Source organism: Pan paniscus, chromosome 5 (assembly GCF_029289425.2).
Source record: "Pan paniscus chromosome 5, NHGRI_mPanPan1-v2.0_pri, whole genome shotgun sequence".
Classification (NCBI taxonomy): Eukaryota; Metazoa; Chordata; class Mammalia; order Primates; family Hominidae; genus Pan; species Pan paniscus.
The window spans coordinates 42,929,340-42,956,371 of record NC_073254.2 but is presented as its reverse complement, the minus strand read 5'-3'; the positions used below and the strand labels follow the sequence as shown (position 1 = coordinate 42,956,371).

Genomic DNA, 27,032 nt, shown 5'->3' with positions numbered 1-27,032 from the left:
GGGCAGGCTCTCCAGGGACCCTTCCCTTGCTATCTACCTAAGGCAAGCTAGGTAGCCCTTTCACAGGGTGGTGGGAGAGACCCCTAGAGAGGTCGGAGCTTTGCGGCGAAACCGAGGTCCAGAGGTAGAGAAGGGTCTCTCCCTGTCAAAAGCCTTATTACCTATATACACGTAACTTTTATTTAATAAGTCAACATTATGCAATGTTTGTCGCATATGTTTTCTTTAAATATTGTAAAAACCACCAACCTCATAACTTGTCACCTCTAGTTTCTAATGCATCTCTAAAAATTAGGGACATTTCCCTACATAACCACAAGATTATTAGCAAACCCAACTAAGTGTAGGCGCTTCACCTAACACCTAGTTCATGTTTAAATCCTTCCACCCCCTGTTGTCCCACAGATGTCTTTTATACCTGTTTGTACCAACTAGGATCCAATCATAGACCACTCACTGCATGTAGTTGAGTCTTAACCTAGGGCAATTTTACTCTTTGCCTCCCTTCCTCCCATCCCATTGCCTTGTTGAAAAGGAGGCTCTTCCAGTCTTCCTGTAGTGCATCCCCATTTCTGGATTTGACTGTTCCCTCATGGTATTTAAGGTCTTCTTCTGTTTTCTTGTCATCGTAATTGGTATCCTTTGAGATTTATTTTACAACACACATGATTTGTGATTTACATGATCTCTTTGTTGCTATTGCTAATTATGCTGACGTGAATGAAAACATTCTCATGAATGAAAACATTCTCTTTTATGCTCTTTCTGCCATGTTTTTATTTCAGTGAAGGACAGTGGGGACACATCAAATTCTGCATTGTTTCACTCTTTGCTGTCTGACACCTCATAAACACTTAGTAAATATATGTGAAATGAATTCCTTTGTGGATTACAGGCAATGCATAAAAACTTAATCTTGTATTTAGGATGAGCTCTTCCACTTCCTCCAGGGGTATACCTTGTATACATTTTTAAAATTATGGCTTTTATTGTATTGTATTGTAACTATATCCTCATGAGCTATAAACACCTCTATATTCCAAGCTCTTAGCTCAGCTCCATAAATTGATTGTCCAGTGACTGAACTGCTTTTACAAAGGTTAAGCTCTTTCTCCTTTCACTTGTACAGTAACATCTAAACTAAGTGGAAGTCTTTCTAGATTCAGTGCAATAGTCTTCACCCCCTCCACTTTACCCTTTTTTTAACTCTTGCCTCTTCTGCTTCTACTCTTGCTTTCTGCTTCCACTTTTGCCTCTACCCTCATTCCCTCAGCTCATTCTCCATCCAGTAGCAGAGCTTCTCGGTACAGAATTCAGCCTTGTCACTCCCTTTCTTAAAGCCTTCAGTGGTTTCTCATTGCGTTTATAAAATCCTAACTCCTATGCCCTACATGATCTGACTCCTGCTTGGCTTGCCAGCCTAATATTTTGCCACTCTTCTGCCACATGACTGTAGACACTCCAGCCTCCTTTCCTGTCTTTGATGGCAGCATGCACTTCCTCAGGGCCTTTGGATAGTCCAGAGTGCTCTTCCCCTCCCTCATCCCTATTCTGTATGGCTCACTTCTTTTGCACTTAAGGGCTCGGCTTAAATGTTACCTCACTTCCCACTACCCCATCTAAATAGGCTGTTCATTTATTTGGTAACTCAGTGCCTAGTTTATTATCCTCAGTAATCATCACAACTCATAATTATTTTATTTGCCTCCTTACTTATTTTTGTTGTTGCTTTTATTTTTGGTTTGTCTTCCCCGTTAAAATGTATGCTCCAGCAAAACAGGGCCTGGTCCCGTCTTTTTCACCATTGTAGCCCTAGTGCCCAGCCAAGTACCTGGTATGTTACGGGTGCTCAATGAACATTTATTGACTAAATGAGCAAATAAATAGGTTAGTTACTAGTAATGAGTCTCTCCTTGTCCCTTGCCTCCTGGGCCTTAGTTGCTGATAAAGTCATAAGCTGAGTCAGCAGTCAACTACCTTTTATTTTTCCGTCTCCCTTTCATGAGTGTGGAAGTCCACTGCAGGTCCTGGAATGAAACAGTGAGCCTGGTTCCCTACAACCTGAGACACACCACATTTAATCCCCCAGGAGTTGAATTCTAGGATGTCTTTGACTGTTTCTGCAGTCAAGTCATCAGCTCCACTAACTACTCTGTGTTTGTGTTTCTGGTCCACTGAGATTTTTGTCTTGTATTTGCAGCTGGCCATGTCTTTCTCTTTATCCCCTTTTATATATCATCTCCCAATGCCAAATGTTTGGAGTCAATTTGGTAATTAATCATAAATTGGCCTGTTTCATATCACCCTGGAAATCTGAATCCAATCTTTAATGTTGCTTTTGAGCTGTTGTTGGGATGTTCAGGGGGACACCCCTGGTGGTATCTAGAGATGGGCTTCAGTACACAAATGGGAGGTCACCACTGGTCACAGTCTGTCCTGGATTTTCTTGAATATTTCTTCTAGTATTTTCAACTGTCTACTGACTATTAGCATATGAAGTCAATATTTTCTTTTGTTGGGTCTGTTTCCTCTATGAAATGAAGATATTCAATTTACTAATACTACTTTACTAATAATACCTGCTCATTGATATTTATGTAATAATTGCTATGGGCCAGGTACTGCGCTAAGCTTTTTATATGCGTTACCTTGTATAATCATAACACCTATAAGAGGAGTACTATGGTCATTAACGCTTAGAGAGGCCACAGGATTTGAACGTTATTCACTGTACTGCAGTGCTTCAGTAAAGATCATTTTAAATAGTTTATTCCATTTAATTTGTCAGATGTCTATCAAGTATTTGTTCCCTGCTAGGATATCAGATGACACCAAATTTGCATTTAATCGAATAAATCAGGTAAACAAAACATTGAAGATGCGTTCATAATTTTGTGGTAAGTCCAGACTTCTAAGTCTTCTAGGCATTTTAAAAATAAGAAGTGTCTGTAATCTGTAGCAGTTTGGGAGAGGAGATAGGAAGAGATGGGAGGACTGGCTGGGAACATAGGGTAATGCATATACATCCTGGGAACAGGGGTGGTTTGGGGGACAAGAAGAAAGAGTGTATTTTCCCTTCTGTGTTCCTTTCCCTGTCCTTACCATGGCTTGATGAAGTGAAAGGGGATATAGGAGGGGAGAATATATTTATTTGCCCAGAAAACATTTATGGAGCACTGACAGTGGGCCAGGCACTGTGCTATGCATTAAGGATAAAGACAGTTCATGGTGGCATAAGACCAGGAGGTAAATCCTAAGCACCAATTATGGGGAGAAGAATACAATTGATGGAGAAATACTCCACCTGTGGCTTTGGGTATGTGAGAGATTGCCTGTAGTGATCAAGAAAACAAAAAACAAAAAAAGCCAACTGTATCTCCATGGTTTCTCAATAGCATTAAAGTGCAGAACGCATATTTGCAGAACAATTTTTGCCTATAAACCTAAGGCCATGAGAAGCTACATGTTTAATAATAATGGAATCCAATACAAATTCATAATTAGAAATTTTCAGACTTTCAGTCTTCTGCACTGAAGACTCAACAAACCAAATTACCAGATGCTACAGTAAGGAGTAAAAAGATATACATTTGGCATTGGACATTGACAAAGAATAAATGCCATGATCTTTGTAACTCTTCAAATTCTCAATTCTGTAACATCATTTTATGTGAATATTTTATTAAGGTCTGTCTTTCCCATGGTAAATACCATAAAGTTAGGGACCGTTCCTTTATTCCAGACACCTAATAGACACATAATATTGGAATGAATTGAATAAATGCATTTTCACCCAATAAAGTGTAACTGAAAAACTTCCAAGTGATCTCAGACCTTAATAATTCAATTAGCATTGGGCAAAAATCATATAAAACTTAAATTACACCACTAAAGTCGACATTGTATCAGTTTAACTACCATTAAACTTCCCAACTTAAATGGCCACAACCTTGCAACATATTCTTACCATTTCCATCCTGAATCTTAATATTTTCTATAAATACAGATCTAACACCATAACAATGAAATAAAAGCCTTGATGCCTCTCAGTTTTCCATAAAGTCAAGTCTAACGTCTAAGCCTAGAGTTGAAGGCCATTTTCTATCCCATATAATGCATATTTCTAACCTCATCTCCTCTCACAATTTTACCCACAACCCATATTCTATAGTTCAGCTTTGCCTGTCTTTATCGCCATTGTGTGTGCTCTTAAGTACCTTTCCTCATGTTGTTTGCTTGATTTATGATGCCGGATACCTTCCTTTCTCTGCCTGATAAATTCCTTTTCATGATTTTAGTCTAATTCAAGTGTACTTTCCCCTAAGTCATATTCTTTCAATATTCCATACCCTGTCAGAAATTCTTTTTTCTATTCTTTACTCCCTGAATATTCTGGTGAGGCCTCTATTATAGCATTCATCATCTGATATTATAGCTGGTTTTATATATCCTGTTCTCCTCCTAGAGCTACCATATACACATATTGCCCAAGCTTTTAAATCACTTCTACAGACTGAATATCCCTTATCCAAAATGCTTGGGACCAGAGTGTTTTGGATTTCAGATTTTTCTGGATTTTGGAATATTTGCATTATACTTAACAGTTGAACATCCCTAATCTGAAAATCTGAAATATGAAATGCTCCAATGAGCATTTCCTTTTAGCATCATGTCTGTGCTCAAAAAGTAAATATCTCTTGCTTTTTTTATTCCACAGTTACCTAATTCTGCTTCCCAGAGGTTCACCCTTCTATATCAGTTATCTATTGCCATAATAATGTGGTATAATAAATAGCCACAAAACGTTGGTGGCATATAGTGATAAACTTATGTTTAGCACATAAGTATATGGGGCACAGCTTACTTGGGGTGGGCAGGCCCTATTTATACATCTGCATTCAACAGCTCTGCAGACCTCAGGCTAGGCCTGCTCACATGTCTGGCAGTTAGCTGGCTGTCAGCTAATCCAGGATGGTCTCATCTGCTCCACTGGGGTGATCTGGCTCTGTCCTGCATGTCTCTTATCATCTGAAAGATATCCTTCTTCTGGCAGTTTCAGAGGGCAAAAGTAAGCAAACCCAGTCACATAAGTACTGCTCAAACCTCTCCATGCATCACATTTGCTAATATCATTGGCAAAATCAAGTCATATTGTTGAATCCAGTGTCACAATGGAAGGGCACTGCAAAATATTAATACATGGCTATAGGGAAGGGGGAAGAATTGAGGCCGTTAACATACTCTGCCATAGCCTTTTCCCAGTTGCTAAACATATGTAAGTCAGTAACTATGTATACATTTTATTAACATAAATGATAGAATACCATTCATGTTTCCATACTTGGCTTTTTTCCCCACTACTTTATGATTTATTTCCATTAATATATAATGCTCTATCATCAGGTGTCTTCTCCTAAGGAAGATTAAATCAGAAAATTTTAAATCACAGTTATCCCTTTACTTAAAGCCAGAGTAAGCCTTCCAAATTAACCCCAGGAATGGCTTCAACAGAGGAACAGTACGATCTTAAGATTGTGAAAGTGGAGGAAGACCCTATCTGGGACCAAGAAACCCACCTTCGAGGGAACAACTTTTCTGGCCAAGAAGCCTCCCGACAACTTTTTAGGCAGTTTTGTTACCAAGAGACTCCTGGTCCCCGAGAAGCTCTGAGCCGGCTCCGAGAACTCTGTCATCAGTGGCTAAGGCCAGAAATCCACACCAAAGAGCAAATCTTGGAGCTGCTGGTGCTGGAGCAATTCCTGACTATCCTGCCTGAGGAGCTCCAGGCCTGGGTGCGGGAGCACCATCCGGAGAGTGGGGAGGAGGCTGTGGCTGTAGTTGAAGATCTGGAACAAGAGCTTAGTGAGCCAGGGAACCAGGTGAGAGGAGAAAGATGGACTTCTAGACATTAAATACTAAATGAAAGGTGGGGTTTGGTGACACAGGTTGGTTGGCTATAGCTATATGTATTAGTTCTCTGTTTTGTAACAAATTACCCCTAAACCTTAATGGCCAAGACTATGGTCATCTGATGACAAGACTCAGGTGGGCGGATCCACTTCCAAGATGGTTTACTGGTACAATTGTTGGTAGGGGGCCTCAGCTACTCACTGGCTGTTGGCAGGAGGTCTTAGTTCTTTACCATGTTGGTACTCTTCATGGGGCTGCTTGAGTGCCCTCACAACATGTCAGGTGGCTTCCTCCAGAGAGGAGAAGGAGAGAAAGAGAGAGAAAGGAAAAAGCCACAGTGCTTTTTTGTTGTGGGAAGTCAGGGACCCCAAACGGAGGGACCAGCTGAAGCCATAGCAGAAGAAAGTAGATTGTGAAGATTTCATGGACATTTATTAGTTCCCCAAATTAATACTTTTGTAATTTCTTATGCCTGTCTTTACTGCAGTCTCTAAACATAAATTGTAAAGATTTCATGGACACTTATCACTTCCCCAATCAATACCCTTGTGATTTCCTATGCCTGTCTTTACTTTAATCTCTTAATCCTGCCAGCTGAGGAGGATGTATATTGCCTCAGGACCCTGTAATAATTGCATTAACTGCACAAATTGTACAGCGTGTGTGTTTGAGCAATATGAAATGTGGGCACCTTGAAAAAAGAACAGGATAACAGCAATTGTTCAGGGAATAAGAGAGATAACCTTAAATTCTGACTGCCAGTTAGCTGGGCGGAACAGAGCCATATTTCTCTTCTTTCAAAAGCAAATAGGAGAAATATCACTGAATTATTTTTCTCAGCAAGGAACATCCCTGAGAAAGAGAATGTGCGCCTGGGGGTAGGTCTCTGAACTGGCCCCCCGGGTGTAGCCATCTCTTATGGTTGAGACTGCTGGGGTGAAATAGACCCCAGTCTCCCATAGCACTCCCAGGCTTATTAGGAAGAGGAAATTCCCACCTAATAAATTTTGGTCAGACCGGTTGATCTCAAAAACCCTGTCTCCTGATAAGATGTTATCAATGACAGTGGTGCCCAAAACTTCATTAGCAATTTTAATTTCGCCTTGGTCCTGTGGTCCTGTGATCTCACCCTGCCTCCACTTGCCTTGTGATATTCTATTACCTTGTAACGTACTTGATGTCTGTGACCCACACCTATTCGCACACTTCCTCCCCTTTTGAAAATCCCTAATAAAAACTTGCTGGTTTTTGTGGCTTGTGGGGCATCACAGAACCTACTGACATGTGATGTCTTCCCTGGACACCCAGCTTTAAAATTTCTCTCTTTTGTACTCTGTCCCTTTATTTCTCAAGCTGGCTGACGCTTAAGGAAAATAGAAAAGAACCTACATGAATATCAGGACAGATTCTCCGATACTTTTTACGACTCAGAAGTTATATACCATCTCTTCTGCCTCACTTTCTATTCAGTAGAGTTGAGCTATCAAGTACAGCCCACATTCAGGGGGTTGGGGGCGGGCAGTTAGATTCTACCTGGTGGATTTATTTTAAACCACCACACTTGATTGGGCCACTCTTCCCTGTTTTGCTTTTGGGTAATGAATTGAACTCTGGTCCTTCCACTGTGACATCTCTCTAGAAAATGTTTCATATAGTTCCATGTGATATCTTTCATTTAGTATTAGCTTGTACTCCTATAATCCCCCTCTTTAACCAAATATGCCTACCTGCCTTCAGGCTCCAGACCATGAACATGGACATTCTGAAGTGCTCTTGGAGGATGTGGAACATCTGAAGGTCAAGCAGGAACCAACAGACATACAGCTTCAGCCTATGGTGACACAGCTCAGATATGAATCTTTTCACCTCCACCAATTTCAAGAACAAGGTAAGGATTTTGACAGGTCCCTTCAGGAGATCTCTGGTGGGTCTATATAGGGCGATAGTTAAGACTGTGGACTCTGGGGCTAAATTGCCTGGGTTGGAATTTAAACGCTGCATTTAATAGCTCTGTGACAATGGACAAGTCAGGTAACCTCCCTGTGCCTTCAGTTTATGCATATTTGAAGTGGGGATAATCATAGCACTTCAGTCACAGAGTCATTTGAGATTTAAAAAGTTAACATATGTAAAACACTTAGAACAGTGCCTGCCTTGTAATGATTATAATATAGTGCCTGCTTATGTACATCCTCACTGGGAGCCTCTGGGTGCTCCCTCCAGCCATTTTAGCAGTGCTGATGACCCCTTACTCTACCAGCCTAAACATCCCTGTTTAACCCAACCTGCTCCTTAACTGACAGTTCTTCATTCCTAGAACATGTCTGTTTGATATCGATCTTTCTATTTCCATCCTATGATTGTATTCTTTCATAAAGGAAAGAGATTACATTGTTTGGTCCATTTATTATTCCAGATGGTGAAAGTATACCTGAGAACCAGGAGTTGGCATCAAAGCAAGAAATCTTAAAAGAAATGGAACATTTGGGGGATAGCAGACTCCAAAGAGATGTATCTTTGGATTCTAAGTACAGAGAAACTTGTAAACGAGACAGCAAGGCAGAAAAGCAGCAGGCACATTCCACTGGAGAGAGACGCCACAGGTGCAATGAATGTGGGAAAAGCTTCACTAAGAGTTCAGTACTCATTGAGCACCAGAGAATCCACACTGGGGAGAAGCCATATGAATGTGAAGAATGTGGGAAGGCCTTCAGCCGGAGGTCAAGCCTGAATGAACATCGGCGGAGCCACACTGGAGAGAAACCCTATCAATGTAAGGAGTGTGGGAAAGCCTTCAGTGCCAGCAATGGCCTCACTCGACACAGAAGAATCCACACAGGGGAAAAACCATATGAATGCAAAGTGTGTGGGAAGGCTTTCCTCCTCAGCTCATGCCTTGTTCAGCATCAGAGGATACACACTGGAGAGAAGCGCTATCAGTGTCGTGAGTGTGGCAAAGCCTTCATTCAGAATGCAGGGCTTTTCCAGCATCTCCGAGTCCACACTGGTGAGAAACCCTATCAGTGCAGTCAGTGCAGTAAACTCTTTAGTAAGCGGACACTTCTTAAGAAACATCAGAAAATCCACACTGGAGAGAGACCATAAGGGTGATGTTTGGGAAAGCCTTCAGTCATCATTGCAACCTTATTAGGCATTTTAGAATCCATACTGTTCCAGCAGAACTGGACTAATTCTGTGGACCCTCAGACCCCTAAATGGGGCCGTCTTGGAAAGTAAGATTTTCAAGTGGCTTATTCTGTTCTTATAAAATTTATTTTGTATTGCATTGAGCCACTTGTCTACAAACCAGGTGTTGGTGTCTCCTGTGTGGATGACTGTGATTGTAGGGGGTTGCTGGGTGGCCTTCTTATTCCCTAGCCTTTGGTCCATTTCTTATGATTTCCTTTAAAGGGACCAAATCTTATCTGGAAATAAATTGTTATGGAGGGGCTGTTTTTGAGCAATACTGCGTATTGAACAATTCTAAAAGACCAGTATCTATGTATACTTTTTAAAAAAAGATTTGCTAAGATCAAAGGATATTCAGAGGTGCATCTTTTTCTGTAAGAGTGACATTTTAAACAAATGTAAGGTTTTGGGGAATAAGAATCGTCCACATTCCCACAGGAAATCATTGCTATGGTCTCCCCTAGGAATGTGATAGATAGCTTCTATAATTATGCAGCATTATCCATGGTATGAAACCTGTAGTTTTAATGGTTTAGAAATCTATGTCTCATTTCATATCTAACTCATGTTTTTGATATGAATCAATATATATGTTGATATCATGAGTTAATATGAGTTTGACATGAATCATCAACATAGTATATACATATCAACATAACTGTGTTGATGATTCATATCAAATTCTCAATGCAGGTCATTACTGTAAGTTTTCCATTTTTGTTACAAATAATAAGTAAGATGATACTTCAAAATCTCTGTTCTTCACAAGGTACCTCTTTAATTCATAGCCTTTTATGTCAGCATTATTCTTCTTTTGGGGGTTGGTCAGCAACTTTGAGTGCCATTGCAAGCAGCATCATTTAAGTAGTTTTATAAAGAAAAGAAGTCTGATATCTTGGGCAGGTTGCTGCTTACTGGGGAGACCAGCATGCTTAGACATTTATTGTCAGGGTTAAACATATGCTCTGGCACCAAGTTCAAATCTTTCCTCCCCATTTGTGAGCTGTGGGACTTTAAGCAAGTTATCTAAATGCTGCTATGCTATAGTCTCCCCATCTGTAAAACAGAGGATGATACCAGTACCTTCCTCATAGGGTACATAAGATTAAATAAATACAAACTTGTACTTAAAATGTAGCTCTCAATAAATGTGCATTATGATTTACATACGAAATAATAGCATTTAACAAATGTAGGTAGAATTTTAAGTATCATGTTAAAATTAGGATACGAAATGCCTCTGCTGACATTCTTGTTACTCTTTTCTCCACAGTCAAAACCTGAATCAGAATATTTCAAAAGAGAGGAAATAAAAGTTCAGCTTAAAACTGTTCTGCCCTAAACCTTTGTCTTTGAAGTTTATTTTTAAAGCGTTAAAGAATACATACATATGTGTGTGTATTTTTTTTTTTCCTCATGGCTTAGGAACCATAAACAATTCTTTAAAAGTCACTTACTATTTTATTTGTCAATACAACAATTAGCAATTAGCTGAATTCAGATTTTCTGGAATAGTGTTTATGAAATTTTATAATACCTACAAATCACTTGAGATCTTGTTAAAATGCAGATTCCTACTTCAAAAGGTCAGAAGGGGGCCCAGGAATCTCCATTTTAAATGAGCAATGCACTCCTAGGTGCCTCAGATGCTGCTGGTTCATGGAGTGCACTTTGAGTATCAAGGTCCCAGACTACCCTGAGGATTAGTATGGTCCTTTTAATATGATACAGGCACCAAGCACATAATAGCTTCCTTTCCATCCTTCCACTTGCAACCTCTACATCAGTAGGTAGTCCCTAAACCTGTGCTCCCCTCACTGACCCACTGCCTGTCCCACCCTAAGAGGACTGAGATGCCTGTGAAGTGCAATGGGCAGGTGGGTTGAGGTGAGTTTGTAGAGCAAGGCAGTGTCCTTTGCTCTGGAATAGGCAAATAGAGCTAAATGTTTACCCAGGCAGTCTAAACAGGACCCATAAATGTTTACTTTAGGAAAAAGCTACTTCTACAGAGCTTCTGCTCCTCTTGCATGAGCTCACAGGGTGAAGGGAAAGGGGCTGTTTGTTGCATGTTTACCAGCACCTTGCAGACCTGCCAGTCCACACCCCCAGTCCTCTCTTGGGCTCTCCAAACTGCTTGGGCCACAGGAACAAGGTCTCAGCTGAGGTTTCCTTATCTATGGTGCTATGGCATGCCACACTTACCTTCAACACTGAAGCCTTGCGTGGTCCTTCTGTGACTCCAACCCCAGTGCTCAGATAGTCCCTTTCTCTCTCACCTATTCAGAAAAGCAAAGCTGACAGAGGAAAAAGCCACAAAATAGAAGACATAAGGGTGAAGGAGGAACATTAAGGGCATGAGATACATCCCAAATGAGTAAGAGAGGAGGAGGGGAGAGATAGGGATGTAAAAAAGGGCCCGAATGGGCATGCCTGTAGTAAAGAGAAAATTGAAGGGAGAATTTGGGAATGTTTCTGGTTTTTTTTTTTTTTTTTTTCCTAATTCTGTTTCATTGATCTGGTCCAAAGTGTTGTAGTAGTTGATGCCACTACTTCCTGCATTTGGCCTCATTGACAGTAACAAGAAGGATTTTCAGTGCCCCTGTTATTAGAGGAACACCAAGAGACCTAGAGAAGAAGGAAGGCTCAGACTGTGGATGGGGGCACTCTGTCAATCAGCAAACATCCACGGGGCACTTGTTAGGCCAGTGGGTACCATTGTAGGAACTTGGGATGCATCAGTAGAGCAGACAAAGTTTCCTGCCCTCATAAAGTTTACATTCTAGCAGGAGAGAAAAATAATAGACAATAATCATAATAACTACGTAGTATATTAGAAGGTGATGAAGTGCTTTTGAAACAGAAGAAAGTGGAGCAGCATGAGGAGTAAGATTTCCTTATATAGGGCGGGGGATGGGGGTCAGGGATGCTTCATTGAGGAGGAGACATTTGAGCTAAGATGTGGAAGCGAAGAGGGAGACAGCTTGATGCTATCTAGAAGGAGGATGTTCCAGGAAGAGAGATCAGCCAATGCAAAGGCTAAGTCATAGAATAAAAATTGTTTTCCCACTGAGGTTGTCAAGTGATCCTCACAATCATCCTAGAAGAGGAAGGCACAGGTGTTTGCCATACGTGTTTATTGTGTAAACTGAGCACAGTGAAATAAAAGTGATTGCTCAATGTCACATGCCTGTGAGGCGGCAAAGGTCTGCATTCAAGACTGACTGATTCCCATCTAGTGTTCTTTCCTATTAGGTATTGAGTAATTATTTTGAATGAGTAGCTGCACCCTGAAAGCACTGGAGGGAGGGGATGCGGGAGATAACCTGTTGGTATACAAGAGAAAGAAATGAATAGAATTCTGGTAGGTCAGCTGCATTAATGCAGATGAGGTACAAGAGGCTGGGGAGTGATTGGGAAAGTGCAGCATCCTGGGAAGGAAGGGCTGGGAAAGTGAAGACATATTTAAGTTTGCTGCTTGGTAGCATAGCGTAGCTGTAGTTTGTTACTACCTAGCTGTGTGACTTCTGCACAAGTTACTTCACCTCTCTGTGCTCTTGTGGAAAGACATGAAGGTTAGGTGGGTGAGGAGAGAGCTCTCAGGAGGTAAAGCAATACAGGTAAAGCCTGTAAATCCATCTGTGGGGCAAGTGGTGTACAGGGGTGGGGTGGGATCCAGGGTGGTTAGGAACTGGAAAAGAAGAACTAAACAGACGGTCCCAGGATGTTTGAGGAGTAAGGAAAAGAGTCTCCTACTTGCCTCTTTGCCCTAGATGGGCCCAAAGTGAGGAAGTTAATGACATGAAATATTCTCCAAACCACCTAAGGAGGCAGCAGAAGGTGGGTCAGTGGTGCAGGGCTTGCCCAGGCTTTTCCAAAGCCTTTTCAAGGTCCCCAAAGGCTTTGGAAAAGTCTCTGTTAAAGATCGGCTCAGCTCAGGGTGAGTCCCAGGGTGAGTGGGGTGATGCAGGGTGGGGATGTACACTGGGCTCCAGGCTAAAGCCCAGGAGTGACTGGGGGTGCATGGTGCAAGGGGTGCCAAGAACTGTGGTTGGATAAATGCCAACATTTTAAGAATAAATATAATAATGATAATAGACACTTCTGAAACACCATATGCCTAGCACTGTTCTAGTTCCTTGACATGTATTAATTCATTTAATCCCCATACATGATCTAAATGTGTAGTCAACTCCATTTTAAAGAGGGGGAAACTGAGGCACAGGGAGGTTAAGTCACTCACCCAAGGTCACACAGCTTGTAGGCAGCAGAGGCACCCTGCTGTATATGTAATGTTTCTGTAACAAACTTTTAATACATTACAAAAAACTTTTCCTTATCATCTATGTGGTTACCAAGTGGTGTACAGTTCTATGGAAAAGGCAGGATAAATACTTGTTTCCCTTTATTTACCTGTTTTCAAAATACATGGCTCCCTAGCATTCTCCAATGGTGACCATTTTCTTTTTTTTAAGAATAATTACAAACTCATGGATATAAACATACTTGAAGTGTTTCAACTCATTGCTGTCATTATCTTTACTGGTCCTCAAATTTTCCCATCTTCAAGTGGGAAGGTCTTCAACTTGGCACCTGAGTACTTCTGACTCAAGACCCTTGCTTTATGGTATGACAAGATGTTTCAGGCTCATGCCATACATTTCTTGCCTCTGATCTGGATTCAGTCATGTCTCCCAGGAATCCTGATTTCTTTTTGGGGATATGGAATTTCAAGATGACAAATTGGATGCTAGCAAAGGCTCATTGTTTGGCTGGTTATTGTTTCCAAGCCTTTTCAATAGAAAGACCTAGGAGACATATATCTGTGTATGCCTGTTTGTTTTTCTTTCTAATTCAGAACTACAGGGTTTTTACTTCTCTTTACATTTGTATCTCCCCTTGTATTATTATCATGTATTGCTGTATAATGAATTAACTAAAAACTTAGTAGTATAAAACAACGCACATTATCCTTTCCATGGGTCAGGAATCCAGGTATGGCTCAGCAGGGTCCTATGCTTCAGAGTCTCTCAAGATGAAATCAAGGTGTTGGTCAGAGTTGGCGTCTCATCTGAAGGCTTAACTGGGGAGGGATCAGCTCTAAGTTCACATGACTGTTGTCAGAAATCAACAAACCCTTTGAGGGTTTTTGGACTGAGGGCCTCAGTTACATGCTGACTGTTGGCAACAGGCAATCCTCAGTTCCTTGTCATATAGGCTTAACATGACAACTTGCTTCGTCAAAACCCCCAAGGGAGAGCATCTGCTAGCAAGACAGAAGTCACCGTTTTCTTTGTAACCTAATCACAGAAGTAACATCCTCTCAACATTGCTGTATTCTATTAATTAGACGCAAGTTATTTAAAAGGAGTGTGTTGGGGGTGATAAAGGGGAGGCTGGTGGCTGTGGCTGCTGCAGTTTTCTCCCGGTGCCCAGCAGAAATGGTGGCCGTGCAAGGTATGATGGGGCCGACCCAGTATCCCCTGGGACCCTCCTTTCTGTGCAATAAGGGCCCTGCACTTGCCAAGGCCGAGGGGCAGGGGTGAACGTGGCCCCTGTGGCTCTGTAGCCTGATAGGAATTTAAACCATCTCTCAGATGTCTATGGTAGAACTAAAAAAGACAGACTGCCAAGGGTCATCTGAAATTGTGATTGGGTCACTAATAATAGCAGGACAAAGTTAGAGATCACTACTCAAGCATAAGCCCCGGGTTCGTTCTCTTCTTTTTTCTTTTCTTTTCCTTTTATTTTCTTTCTTTCCTTTCTTTCTTTCTCTTCTTTCTTCTCTCTTTTTTTCTTTCTCTCTTTCTCCCTCCCCTCCCCTCTCCTCCCCTTCCCTTCCCTTCTTCGCTCCCTCCCTTCTTTTCTTCTTCTTCTTTTTTTTTTTTTTGAGGGAGTCTTGCTCTGTTGCCCAGGCCAGAGTGCGGTGCCACAATCTCTGCTCGCTGTAACCTCCACCTCGCAGGTTCAAGTGATTCTCCTGCCTCAACCTCCCTAGTAGCTGGGATTACAGGCATGCACCACAATGCTCAGCTAATTTTTGTATTTTTAGTAGAGATGGTGTTTCGCCATGTTGGCCAGGCTGGTCTTGAACTCCTGACCTCAGGTGACCTGCCCACCTTGGCCTCCCAAAGTACTGGGATTACAGGTGTCAGCCACTGCGCCCAGCCCCCAGTTTTCATAAGACTGCTATGAAGATGTTTGGTATAAAGGCTTGTGGAATGGGCTGCAAAGGACCCATATGACTTCCTTACAACTGTTATTTTGGCCCTTACTCCACTGTTCCTAGCAAGTGTTGTATTGTGTTGGAAATTGGCCAAGATGATTGAGGCCAGGGGTAAGGAGCAAAAGAAGAAACAAAAACGCCTAGAAAACATTGCAAAAGCTAAACAACTACGAAAGGATTGAAGGACTGAACAGGCTCTGCAACCAGAGGAAATAATGTAGAAAATTATGCAGCTTTGGAAGGACCTACTAAGGTTTCTTCTTTGGATTTCTTGACAGTATTCTTTAGTAAATGAAATTTGACCAAATGGAAGAATCATGTTAGTTCCGACCTCAATACTGTAGTAACTTTTAGGCTTGGATGTAGGCATTTATAGGTTTCTATTGACAGTTATTGTAAATTAGCATTTATTATGGTACAAATTCTTTATAACTGACTTAGTCATTTGCTGTTTAGCAGTTTACGTACTGAAATGAAAACATCCTGTGGGGAAAAATGACTTTATATTATGAACCCTACTCAAATGAACTCTATTTAAAATGGCGTCCCGTTTTGGACAAAGGAAATCAAGAATGTAAAAGTCAGAACTGTCCTGTCTGAGGTGAAAAATGTGCTTTGGCTTAAAAGAGATATAATGTATTAATTACATCTTTTATTATTATTACTTCTTAGAATCATTTCTGGCTTTCTCAAAATAATGTTAATCAACGAGTACTTCTATTTGCTGCATTTTTCTTACTTTAGCCTTTGAGACAACTGGTAATTATCAAGACATTTTACATTATTATTATTATTTTTTGAGATGGAGTCTCACTCTGTCGCCAGGCTGGAGTGCAGTGGTGGGATCTCGGCTTACTGCAACCTTCGCCTCCCAGGTTCAAGCTATTCTCCTGCCTCAGCCTCTTGAGTAGCTGTGACTACAGGTGCACACCACCACACCCAGCTAATTTTTGTATTTTTAGTAGAGACAGGGTTTCACCATGTTGGCCAGGATGGTCTTCATCTCTTGACCTTGTGATCCGCCCGCCTCAGCCTCCCAAAGTGCTGGGATTATCGGCGTGAGCCACCATGCCCGGCCGCATTTTTTAAAATGTAATTTTATAAAAAGATTCCTCTTACCTTGACTATGTAAAATACCACCTATTGGATAGAACACTTTTTGTGCTTTCAAACACTGCCATTTTCTTAGAGATGGCTTGTTGAGAGGAGTAACACTATAGTTTAGAGCTTGCAGTAAAAATGCCAAACACTGTAGTACCTTGGAACCAGTTTATTCTTGTGCTAAGCAGAACTGTAAAATAGTTAAAATGTCCTATCAAGTAATTCACTGATTACATAGACACCACTTTTGTTTTTTATTCCATTTTTTGTTTTAACTCATGTGGTAGTGATATTTAATACTTTCTGATCAAACAGGTTCAAAGTATATCTTTAAATTTCAAATTTCTTTTAAAGCTTTTTTTTTTTTGAGATGGAGTTTCACTCTATTGGTAGGCTGGAGTGCAGTGGTGTGATCTCAGCTCACTGTAACCTCTGCCTCCCGGATTCAAGCAATTCTCCTGCCTCAGCCTCCCGAGTAGCTGGGACTACAGGTGCGTGCCACCATGCCCGGCTAATTTTTGTATTTTCAGTAGAGACGGAGTTTCACCATGTTGGCCAGGATGGTCTCAATCTCTTGACCTCGTGATCCACCCGCCTTGGCCTCCTAAAGTGCTGGGATTACAGGGGTGAGCCACAGCATCCGGCCAAAGAACTCTTCATGAGTAACAGTGAAGTCATACTTCATAAGTGGTAAAGAAAAGTACAACATTTGGAAACATTTTGTTGGGCATAGTAGTAATTGGGTGAAAAAGGATAAATGATCTCAAAATAAGAATGTGCTGTAATTGGAAGGAGCTAAAGGATGTTTCTTTCAGTTAAGAAGTATAACTGGGATGTTTTACTATTAAACATGGCTTTTATAAATGCATGGTCCAGTAATTTTATTCACTGTTAGTATCTAATTCACTGTCAGCTTATTAGTGTTTTCTGTACCCCGATAATGAATTTTAAATTACAAAAATTGTCCAGTAGCTACAGTTTAAAAATGAAACTAGATATTGTAATAAACTTGATGATTTTTTATAAAGAGGTCCTGGGTTTTATTTTTTTTTGGAGAGACTAACATTTTAAGTTACATTATGTTATGCAGGTTAGAATTTCAATTACAACTAAGCATACTTGTAAACTTTTAGGACTATGTTCCTCAAATTTGAGAACCTAAGAACCACTGAGAATGTTTATGGACCAGTTTGAATAACACTTAATGCTATTCTTTTAGATTATCAGTCTCCACTTGGTGCCAGTGTGAGCAACACATTGTAACTGAAGGCACTGAAACAGTTCAGTATTTAGTCAAGATATATCTAAAATATGTTTGGTTTTCTGGAATCAAGCTGTTCATGGAAAGAATTTATGTACATATGTTTTACTTATGGTCATATTTTAGAGCAAAAGTATTGAAGCAAAGGATATAGTCATAATTCTCAGTTATCTACGAAAGTTATGGTTTCATCAGTTCTGTTGTAACAACGTAAAGGTATTTAACTAAAAGTGTTTTTCTATAATTTCTGTTAAAGTCTTAACACATGCCTATTTTGTATTTCTTTGACATATGCTGTTATTTTTTCACTTTTTCCTGTCATTTATAGAGCCTTTCTATATATGTGAGATCAAGATTTTACATTTGTGTGTGTGTGTGTGTGTGTGTGTGTGTGTGTGTGTGTAAGGGGCTGGGAAATATAGAGAATATTGTGAGGTTTGGGATTCTTCAGAAAAATCATCTCTCACTGCAACAGAGTACTATTGTTGAAAGAATCCCATTTACTGTTATCTAGAATACTTCTTTTAAGAACTTGTTTACCTATTATGTTGCTTCTGAAGTTCTGAGAACTAAGTACAATCAATTACCTTTCTATAGCTGGTTTGAGGGGAAAAAGAAAGCTATTCCCAGGTTGCCTGTAACAAACATTTAATCAAAAACAAGCAAATAAATAAAAGTTTGTGTGTCAGAACTTGAAAAAAAAGGAGGGGATTATGCAAGGCCTTGAATACTGGGAAGTGGGAGTACTGGGGGACATTTTAGAGGCTGTCACCCATACTTAGCTTCCATGTCAAGTATCCTAGTTCTCAAAGACAGTGGAGAATGACAGAATTAAAACATGATATCATATGTGCATTTAAAATTTTAATACCACTAAAGTGCCACCAAATTGGCTGTATATATATATATATTGCCACCAATTGCCAATATATATTCCCACTAGCACAGTATGGTTGTTATTCTGTATCCTTGCCCATTATCAAACTTTTAAACATTTACCAAGCTGTTAAATGTGTAATGGTATCTCACTTCAATTTTTAATCCTTGAATACTAATGACACTGCATCTTTTTATACCATTTATTGGCCATTTGCATTTCCTCCTTTGTGAATTCCTTATTCATATCCTTTGTCTGGTTTTCTGGTGAACATTTTAACTTTTTCTTATCAGAGGGTAGAAATTCTTTATATTTTAGATATTAATCCCTTGTTGTATGTGTGTGTGTGTATTTATATATAGAATATATGTAGATATACATATATATTTATTATATAATTTCGTTTTTTATAAAAATTAGGACTAACTCTGAAGATAAAATGCTGAATGGGAATCTTCCTGAATTCCAAAATTCTAGGCAGAGTGAACCTGCTACAAATTTTCAAGGCTCAACCTATCTGGAGAACAAGAGAAGTCCTAGTTGTGGCCATGCCAGTTCCCTGAGGTACAGAAAACAGCTGTGCAAGTCAAGGTGGAAAAAAACAGTCGTGTATGCTTCTTTAACATGACAGCTTGCCTGGCCTATTTTCTGTCCTTTCTTATCATAAACTTCCTACTGCCTGCTCCTGGTTTGCACTAGTCATTAGACATGGAATCAGGAATACAGACTTCTAGGAAAGAGTCCTTCATATCATGAAATCTGCAGATGACACTTCAGGCACCTCTGCTATCAGGATTCCCCTGGGCCTTGAGCGACTCTGAGACACCTCTGGGAGACTTGCCAACAGAGACTGCAGCCAGAGCACCCACACCAGGGAGCAGATTCTGAAGCTTCTGTTGCTGGAGCAGTTCCTGACCATCCTGCCTAAGAAGCCCCAGGCCTCAGTGAGAGAGCATCATCCAGAAAGCGGAAAAGAGGCTGTGACCTGCTTGGCCATGTAGAAGAGAAAGACTGATGGATCAAGACAGCAGGTAAGAAGGTAGAAGGCTTGGAGGTATAAAGCCAGAATGAGGGGCACTGACAGGTTGGCAGTGAGGAGATTATTTCTGAGAAACTTCAGTCTTTACTGAGCCAAGCTAAAGTTATTAGTTATTTGCATTTTTCTTTTCAACTTTCAAACATCACCCTTGCAGCCCTTGGTCTAATGAAACACTAATTTTTCTATGTCCTGCAATCTCTTCTCTAAGGATTTAGCCCTAATTCTCATAATAAACCTACTGATTCAGGGTCCAGCCCATCTCCATAAAAAGGACAAAATCTTGAGGGAAAAATTATCTTTGAGGGCATAGAAGGCATACTTAGTCATCCATCTGCAGCCCATAAAGACCCAGGTAAATGAGAACCTCCAAAACCATGTACCTTTCCAAAGACTGGTGAGAAGCGGAGTTTCTTCTGAGATGGAAGTATTGCCAGCTAAAGACATAGAAGTAATGTTCGGCCCATTTTTTATTCATTTCCCCTTTCATTAAAACTCTACTCTATCCATCTTCTTATGCCCAGTTGATGCATACAAAAAATTTATTAGCTAAATGAATGAAGATATGTGGGCAGAACCAACATCTACCCATTCCTTTTGGAAACCAAGTGTGTTTGGCCTCTTGTTTGTCCTATCATTTGAGTGGCCTGTGTTTAGTCTGTGTCTCAGCATAGACAAGAGAGAACTGACTATAGCCTTTACCATAAGAGTGTTGATGTGACCTTTTGAGAATGTGTGATCAGTGCTTAAGACACCTTCACATTAGCATGTAAATGTGTACCCACGATTACATAGCCATACACACAATTCTAGACTCAACCATGGCTCTAGGACCATGTGAAGAACCTTGTGTACTGCCCCTCACAGTTGGATGGCTGCCAGGTTAATTAACTCTGGCCTTTCTTGGCTTAGTCTCTCTCTCTGTGCTACAGGTACCTCCCTAAAGGAAAATAGCAAGATATAGAAAATATAAGCATCAAAGAAAGAAAAGAACATTAAAAGACTTCCTGGTGGCTGTTTCTTCCTATGAACTGGGGAGAAAATAACTAGGACCTACTCTGTAGAATCTCCTTCGTTAATTACAACTTCACCTCTCACATCTGCCTAATTTTGTTATACTCCTTTTCCTGGCTATAATATTTCACTTACTCCCAGTCCTCTGGCCCTAGAATAAAAATGTGAGCCACCTTTAGCTCTCATGCCTGCATTGACAAATCCCAGGTTTCACCTGGATATCCTTACCTCCCCACCAAGCTTGTTTTAGTTTCAGACTTGCCGATCTGCACCTCAAACCCCAAATTCTCATAAATGATAGCTTTTCTGCCTGCTTTTCTTTTGATGCTCTTCCTTGACCCCAGGTGAGACTATATAAACTATATTATTTCCCTTTCAACCAACCAGCTCCCCTCCCCAACTCTTGGGCTTCCTTAAGTCCAGGATGTGAAGAAGAATTATCAGCAAACTATATCCATATTTTTAAAAATTCCTTTTTGTCCATGCCATAGGTTCAACATATATTTGGTTGAGGCAATATATGGTTTTCTGGTTTCAGTTCATTGATGATTTGTCCTAGCACCTGTGCTGAAGGAAATTACTTAATGTGCCTCAGTTAGTCACGGATATCTAGATAACATTCAGCAGTCGACATGACAGTTGGGAATAGTGATTCCTAAATCTTAGAATTTAAATTTTATATATACATGTCATCGTTCAGGAATTAAAAAGTCAATTTTGTTAACTCTAACAAAACCTTAAGCAAAGAATGAAAGCAAGGGGTCCAGAGAGTCAGGATCCAGAGTGGCTCCTCATGATTCAGTGTTCAGCTTCAACAGAATATTTTCTGTCCTTTCTTTTTTCTTTTCTTTCTTTCTTTTTTTTTTTGGAGACAGATTCTCGCTCTGTCCCCTTCCTTCAGTTTTTGGCAGTGATCCCTTGCACACCTTTACCAACCCTCAAGCTTACTACACTTTTGTTTCACTTGATTCATCCTGTTCTCCCCCAAGATGGGGACCGGTTGACAAATTTCTTTTATATTTTCAGATCAGAATCTAAGGTTGAAGATATGGAGACTAAGAACAACAACAACAACAACAAGTGAAATAGCCTTAAAGCAAGAAACACCTGAATAAGTGAAACCCCCTAAAGCAATCCTATGCAGACCTCGAATCAAAGTTTTTCAGTCCTAAATGAGACAGAAGCAGTGAATGGGCAAACCCACAAGGGAAAAAAGGTTCACGTGACCTCCAGATCCACCCGAGGATGCATTTCCTTGCAAGGGAAAGACCATAAGAGTGCGCCAAGGGGAAGTCGGCGTAGGAGCAGCACTCCAACCAGACCCAGCACCTGCGTGGGCCTAGGGACTTCGGCCACTCCCCCAGCAAGCACTTAGCACCACCGCTGTGCGCATGCCTCCGGCAGTTAACCGTCTTCTTCCTCAGCGTCTATCTCGTACTCCACGCAGGCCCTACGCAAGCAAACGCTGCCGCAAGCGCTTCCTAAGGAGCTCAACCCGCTTGCAGCACCCGCAGGTACACACACAGGTGAGAGGCCTGATCACTGCAGCGGCTGCCACGAAACTTTCAGCCAGAGTTCCTGCCACATCCCGCACCAGCGGGTCCACATGGGCGAGAGGCCCTATCAGTGTGTATGTGGCAATGCGTTTGGGCAGATCTCAACACTTCTTGGGCATAAGAACCCTCTATTTAAAAAAAAAAAAAAAAAAAAAAGCCCAGAAAAGATGCTAATTGGTAGTGTGATGGAAAGAAAACCTTCGAGTAGAACTTGAATAAGTTTGGATGAATCAATATATGAACATTAAGAGAAGAAATGAAGAGCTTAATTCTTATACCAGAACTGCATCTATTACAGCATAAACCAATTATATCTTTGACCAGAACCTATACTTTACTAATAGTGGTAGTCACCTATTTCTGAGAGTGTATCAAGCTGGAGCAGGAGCATGGAAAATAAAACAGAGCTGGAGCTTGAATTGACACTGACATCATCCCTACCTTAGAAGACAAATATATGTATGTGTATATATACATACACACACACACACACACAGAGCAGAGCCACAGATATAGTCAATCTGAATACTTTGGTAAATTTGTCCTGGAGAGAAAACTTATCAGACAGTTGAATTTGGTGCTATCTTCCTTCTTCAGTCTGACTTCCAACATCAGAAACTCCATGTGCGCAAGAAGTCCCACTTTCATTTTGCTCTGAATGACAGGGGAGTGAAACCTCAGTAAAGAATGAATTTTACGGGACAAGACAGGAAAATGGTGAATAGGAGGCAGGACTAAATTGCAGCTCCCACTCAGATGGACAGAGCAGTGTGTGGAGACTAATATCGTGAACTTTTGCTCCAAGAACTACCACAAGAACATACCAGGAAAGCCAAGAGAACCCATAGAACCTTTGAAGGAAGTGGATTGCTCCTGCAGGCCCCAGCAGACAGCTGAAAAACTGTGGGTGCCCAAAGTATGAAAGGGGGATCATCTGCCCCTGAACACCCACCGTCACTAGGGAACCTGAAGGTCCAAATCACAAGAGAAGGATTTGACTTTACTTGGAGCGGAAACAAAATTAGAGAGCTAAGTGAAACACAGGGGTAGAAGCAGCAGCGGGAAGAGCCCTATGGGCGCTTGGTCAGGGAAGGGAAAAAGTCCAGGGACAAAGTCCAGGGAAGCCATTTCTGACTTTGTCTCAAAGAGGTCTTTGGGGAAGGTTGCTAGAGGAACTGAGAAAAGACCACAGAGAGAAGGAAACGTCCAGCTGAACTTTGTAAGAATTTTGACCAAATTCAAAATTTCTTGTACAGAACTCCCAGGAGGGGGTGAATCGGGAGTGCAGACACAACACAGAAACCACCTCAGGTGGGGAGGCACAAAACCTGAAAGCACTGCTTGCTTTCTCAGCTAGGAGGTTGGTAGGCTGGAGCAAGTTCTCAGCCCTGCTCACCTGCTGCCTGGAAATAAACTCAGTGCAGCTGGGGGAGTACAGTGGGCGTAAGACCAGTCTTTTGGGCTGTGTGGGAGCTGGGTGAGACCTGGCCTATAACTGCCAGCTTTCCCCAACTTCCCTAGCCACTCACGTGACTCAGCAGAGGCAGCTATAATCCCCCTGGGAACATGTAACTCCATTGGCCTAGGAACCATAATCCCATTCCTCAGCGGCCACAGCAAGCCCTGCCCAAGGGGAGTCTGAGTTCAGACATGCCTGACCCTGCCCCAACCTGATGGTCTTTACCCACCATGCTAGCTGAAGACAAACGACATAATCTCTTGGGAGACCTAGGGCCCCACCCACTGTCTGATCCTCCGTACACTACCACAGCTGATGCTGTCTTGAAAGTACCACCTCCTGGCAGGAGGCCAACCAACACAAAACTAGTGCAATAAACAAAACTACAACTAAGGATCCTCACAAGAGCCCATTTCACTCCCCTGCCACCTCCACAACAGCAGGTGCTTGTATCCATGGCTGAGAGACCTGAAGACTTTCACATTACAGGACTCTATGCAGACTCCCCCAGTACCAGCCCGAGCTGCGTGGCTAGATCCAGAAGAGAAGACAATCACTGCAGTTCAGCTCTCAGGAAGCCACATCCATAGGGGAAGAGGGAGAGCACAACATCAAGTAGTCCCCGTGGGACAAAAGAATCTGAACAGCATCCCTAAGCCCCAGATCTTCACTATGACATAGTCTACCCAAATGATAAAGAACCAGGAAAACAATTCTGATAATATAAAAGGTTCTTTAATGTCCCCCAAAAGATGATACCAGCTCACCAGCAATGTATCCAAACCAAGAAGAAATCCCTGAATTGCCAGAGAAAGAATTCAGGTTGATTATTAAGCTAATCAAGGAGGCACCAGAGAAAGGCAAAGTCCAACTTAATGAAATTAAAAAAAAATGAAACAAGCTACGAAAGGAAAAATCTTCAGTGAAATGGATAGCCTAAATAAAAATCACAACTTCTGGAAATGAGGACACTCTTAGAGAAATGCACAACACACTGAAAAATCTCAGCAATAGAATTCAACAAGCAGAAGAAAGAACTTCAGAGCTTGAAGACAAGGTTTTTGAATTGATCCAAAAAAGACAAAGAAAAAAGAATTTTAAAAAATGAAGAAAGCCTCCAAAAAGTTTGGGATTATGTTAACCAAATGCAAGAATAATTGGTGTTCCTGAGGAAGAAGAGAAATCTAAAAATTTGAAAAATACATTTGAGGAAATAATTGTGGAAAAATTCCCTGGCTCTGCTAGAAATCTAGACATCCAAATACAAGAAGCTCAAAGAACACCTGGGAAATTTATCACAAAAAGATCATCATCTAGGCACACAGTCATCAGGTTATCTAAAGTAAAGACAAAGGAAAGAATCTTAAAAGCTGTGAGGCAAAAGTGCCAGGTAATCTATAAAGGAAAACCTATCAGATTAACAGCAGATTTTGCAGCAGAATCCCTATAAGCTAGAAGGATTGGGGCCCCATGTTCAGCCTACTTAAACAAAAGAATTATCAGCCAAGAATTTTGTATCCAGCAAAAATAAGCTTCATAAATGAAGGAAAGATAGTCTTTTTCAGACAAACAAATGCTGAGAGAATTAGCCACTAACAAGCCAGCACTACAAGAATTGCTAAAAGGAACTCTAAATCTTGAAACAAATCCTTGAAATACACCAAAATAGAACCTCCTTAAAGCACAAATCTCACAGGACCTACAAAACAAAAACACAGTAAATAAAAAACAAAACAAGGTATTCAGGCAACAAATAGCATGATGAATAGACTAGTACCTCACATCTAAATACTAATGGTGAATGTAAATGGCCTGAAAGCTCCACTTAAAAGATACAGAATGGCAGAATGGATAAGAATTCACCAAAGAAGCATCTGCTGTCTTCAAGTGACTCACCTGACACATAAGGAGTCACATAAACTTAAGGTAAAGGGGTGGAAAAAGATATTCCATGCAAATGGACACCAAAAGTGAGCAAGAGTAGCTATCCCTGTATCAGACAAAACAAACTTTAAAGCAACAGCAGTTAAAAAAGAAAAAGAAGGACATTATATAATGATAAAAGGACTTGTCCAACAGGAAAATATCACAATCCTAAATACATATGCATCTAACACTGGAGCTCCCAAACGTATAAAACAATTACTATTAGAACTAAGAAATGAGATAGACAGCAACACAATAATAGTGAAGGACTCCAATACTCCATTGACAGCATTAGACAGGTCATCAAGACAGAAAGTCAACAAAGAAATGATGGATTTAAACTATACCCTAGAACAAACAGACTTAACAGATACTTAGAGAACATTCTTTCCAACAACTGCAGAAAATACATTCTATTCATCAGCACATGGAACATTCTCCAAGACAGACCATATGATAGGCCACAAAGCAAGTCTCAATAAATTTAAGAAAATTGAAATTATATCAAGTACTCTTTTTTTTTTTTAACTTTTTATTTTTTATTTATTTTTTATTTTTTATTGATCATTCTTGGGTGTTTCTCGCCGAGGGGGATTTGGCAGGGTCACAGGACAATAGTGGAGGGAAGGTCAGCAGATAAACAAGTGAACAAAGTTCTCTGGTTTTCCTAGGCAGAGGACCCTGCGGCCTTCCGCAGTGTTTGTGTCCCTGGGTACTTGAGATTAGGGAGTGGTGATGACTCTTAACGAACATGCTGCCTTCAAGCATCTGTTTAACAAAGCACATCTTGCACCGCCCTTAATCCATTCAACCCTGAGTGGATACAGCACATGTTTCAGAGAGCACAGGGTTGGGGGTAAGGTCACAGATCAACAGGATCCCAAGGCAGAAGAATTTTTCTTAGTACAGAACAAAATGAAAAGTCTCCCATGTCTACCTCTTTCTACACAGACACGGCAACCATCCGATTTCTCAATCTTTTCCCCACCTTTCCCCCCTTTCTATTCCACAAAACCGCCATTGTCTTCATGGCCCGTTCTCAATGAGCTGTTGAGTACACCTCCCAGATGGGGTGGTGGCCGGGCAGAGGAGCTCCTCACTTCCCAGTAGGGGCGGCCGGGCAGAAGCGCCCCTCACCTCCCGGACGGGGCGGCTGGCCGGGCGGGGGGCTGACCCCCCCCACCTCCCTCCCGGACGGGGTGGCTGGCCGGGCGGGGGGCTGACCCCCCACCTCCCTCCCGGACAGGGCGGCTGGCCGGGCAGAGGGGCTCCTCACTTCCCGGTAGGGGTGGCCGGGCAGAGGCGCCCCTCACCTCCCGGACAGGGCGGCTGGCCGGGCGGGGGGCTGATACCCCCACCTCCCTCCTGGATGGGGCGGCTGGCCAGGTGGGGGGCTGACCCCCCCACCTCCCTCCCGGACGGGGTGGCTGGCCGGGCGGGGGGCTGACCCCCCCACCTCCCTCCCGGATGGGGCGGCTGG

At 41.5% G+C, this 27,032-nt stretch overlaps 1 protein-coding gene across 17 annotated transcripts in view; it reads left to right on the top strand.

Moving 5' to 3' along the window:
* The window catches only part of ZSCAN31 (zinc finger and SCAN domain containing 31), a 45,814-nt gene extending 19,760 nt beyond the window's left edge, over positions 1 to 26,054 (top strand). For 8 of the 17 annotated variants that reach the window (XM_034961651.4, XM_063605223.1, XM_057302455.2 and 5 more), the window contains 3 exons: positions 5,404 to 5,879; positions 7,648 to 7,798; positions 8,327 to 10,442. In XM_034961651.4, the coding sequence (XP_034817542.1) occupies positions 5,499 to 5,879; positions 7,648 to 7,798; positions 8,327 to 9,015 (1,221 nt within the window). In that variant the 5' untranslated portion in view covers positions 5,404 to 5,498 and the 3' untranslated portion in view covers positions 9,016 to 10,442. Of the gene's footprint in view, positions 1 to 5,403; positions 5,880 to 7,647; positions 7,799 to 8,326; positions 10,443 to 18,981; positions 19,593 to 21,637 lie in introns of those variants that run through there. The other 9 variants (XM_055113287.3, XM_055113285.3, XM_063605222.1 and 6 more) reach the window with 6 other exon arrangements.
* The last annotated feature ends 978 nt before the right edge of the window (positions 26,055 to 27,032 follow it).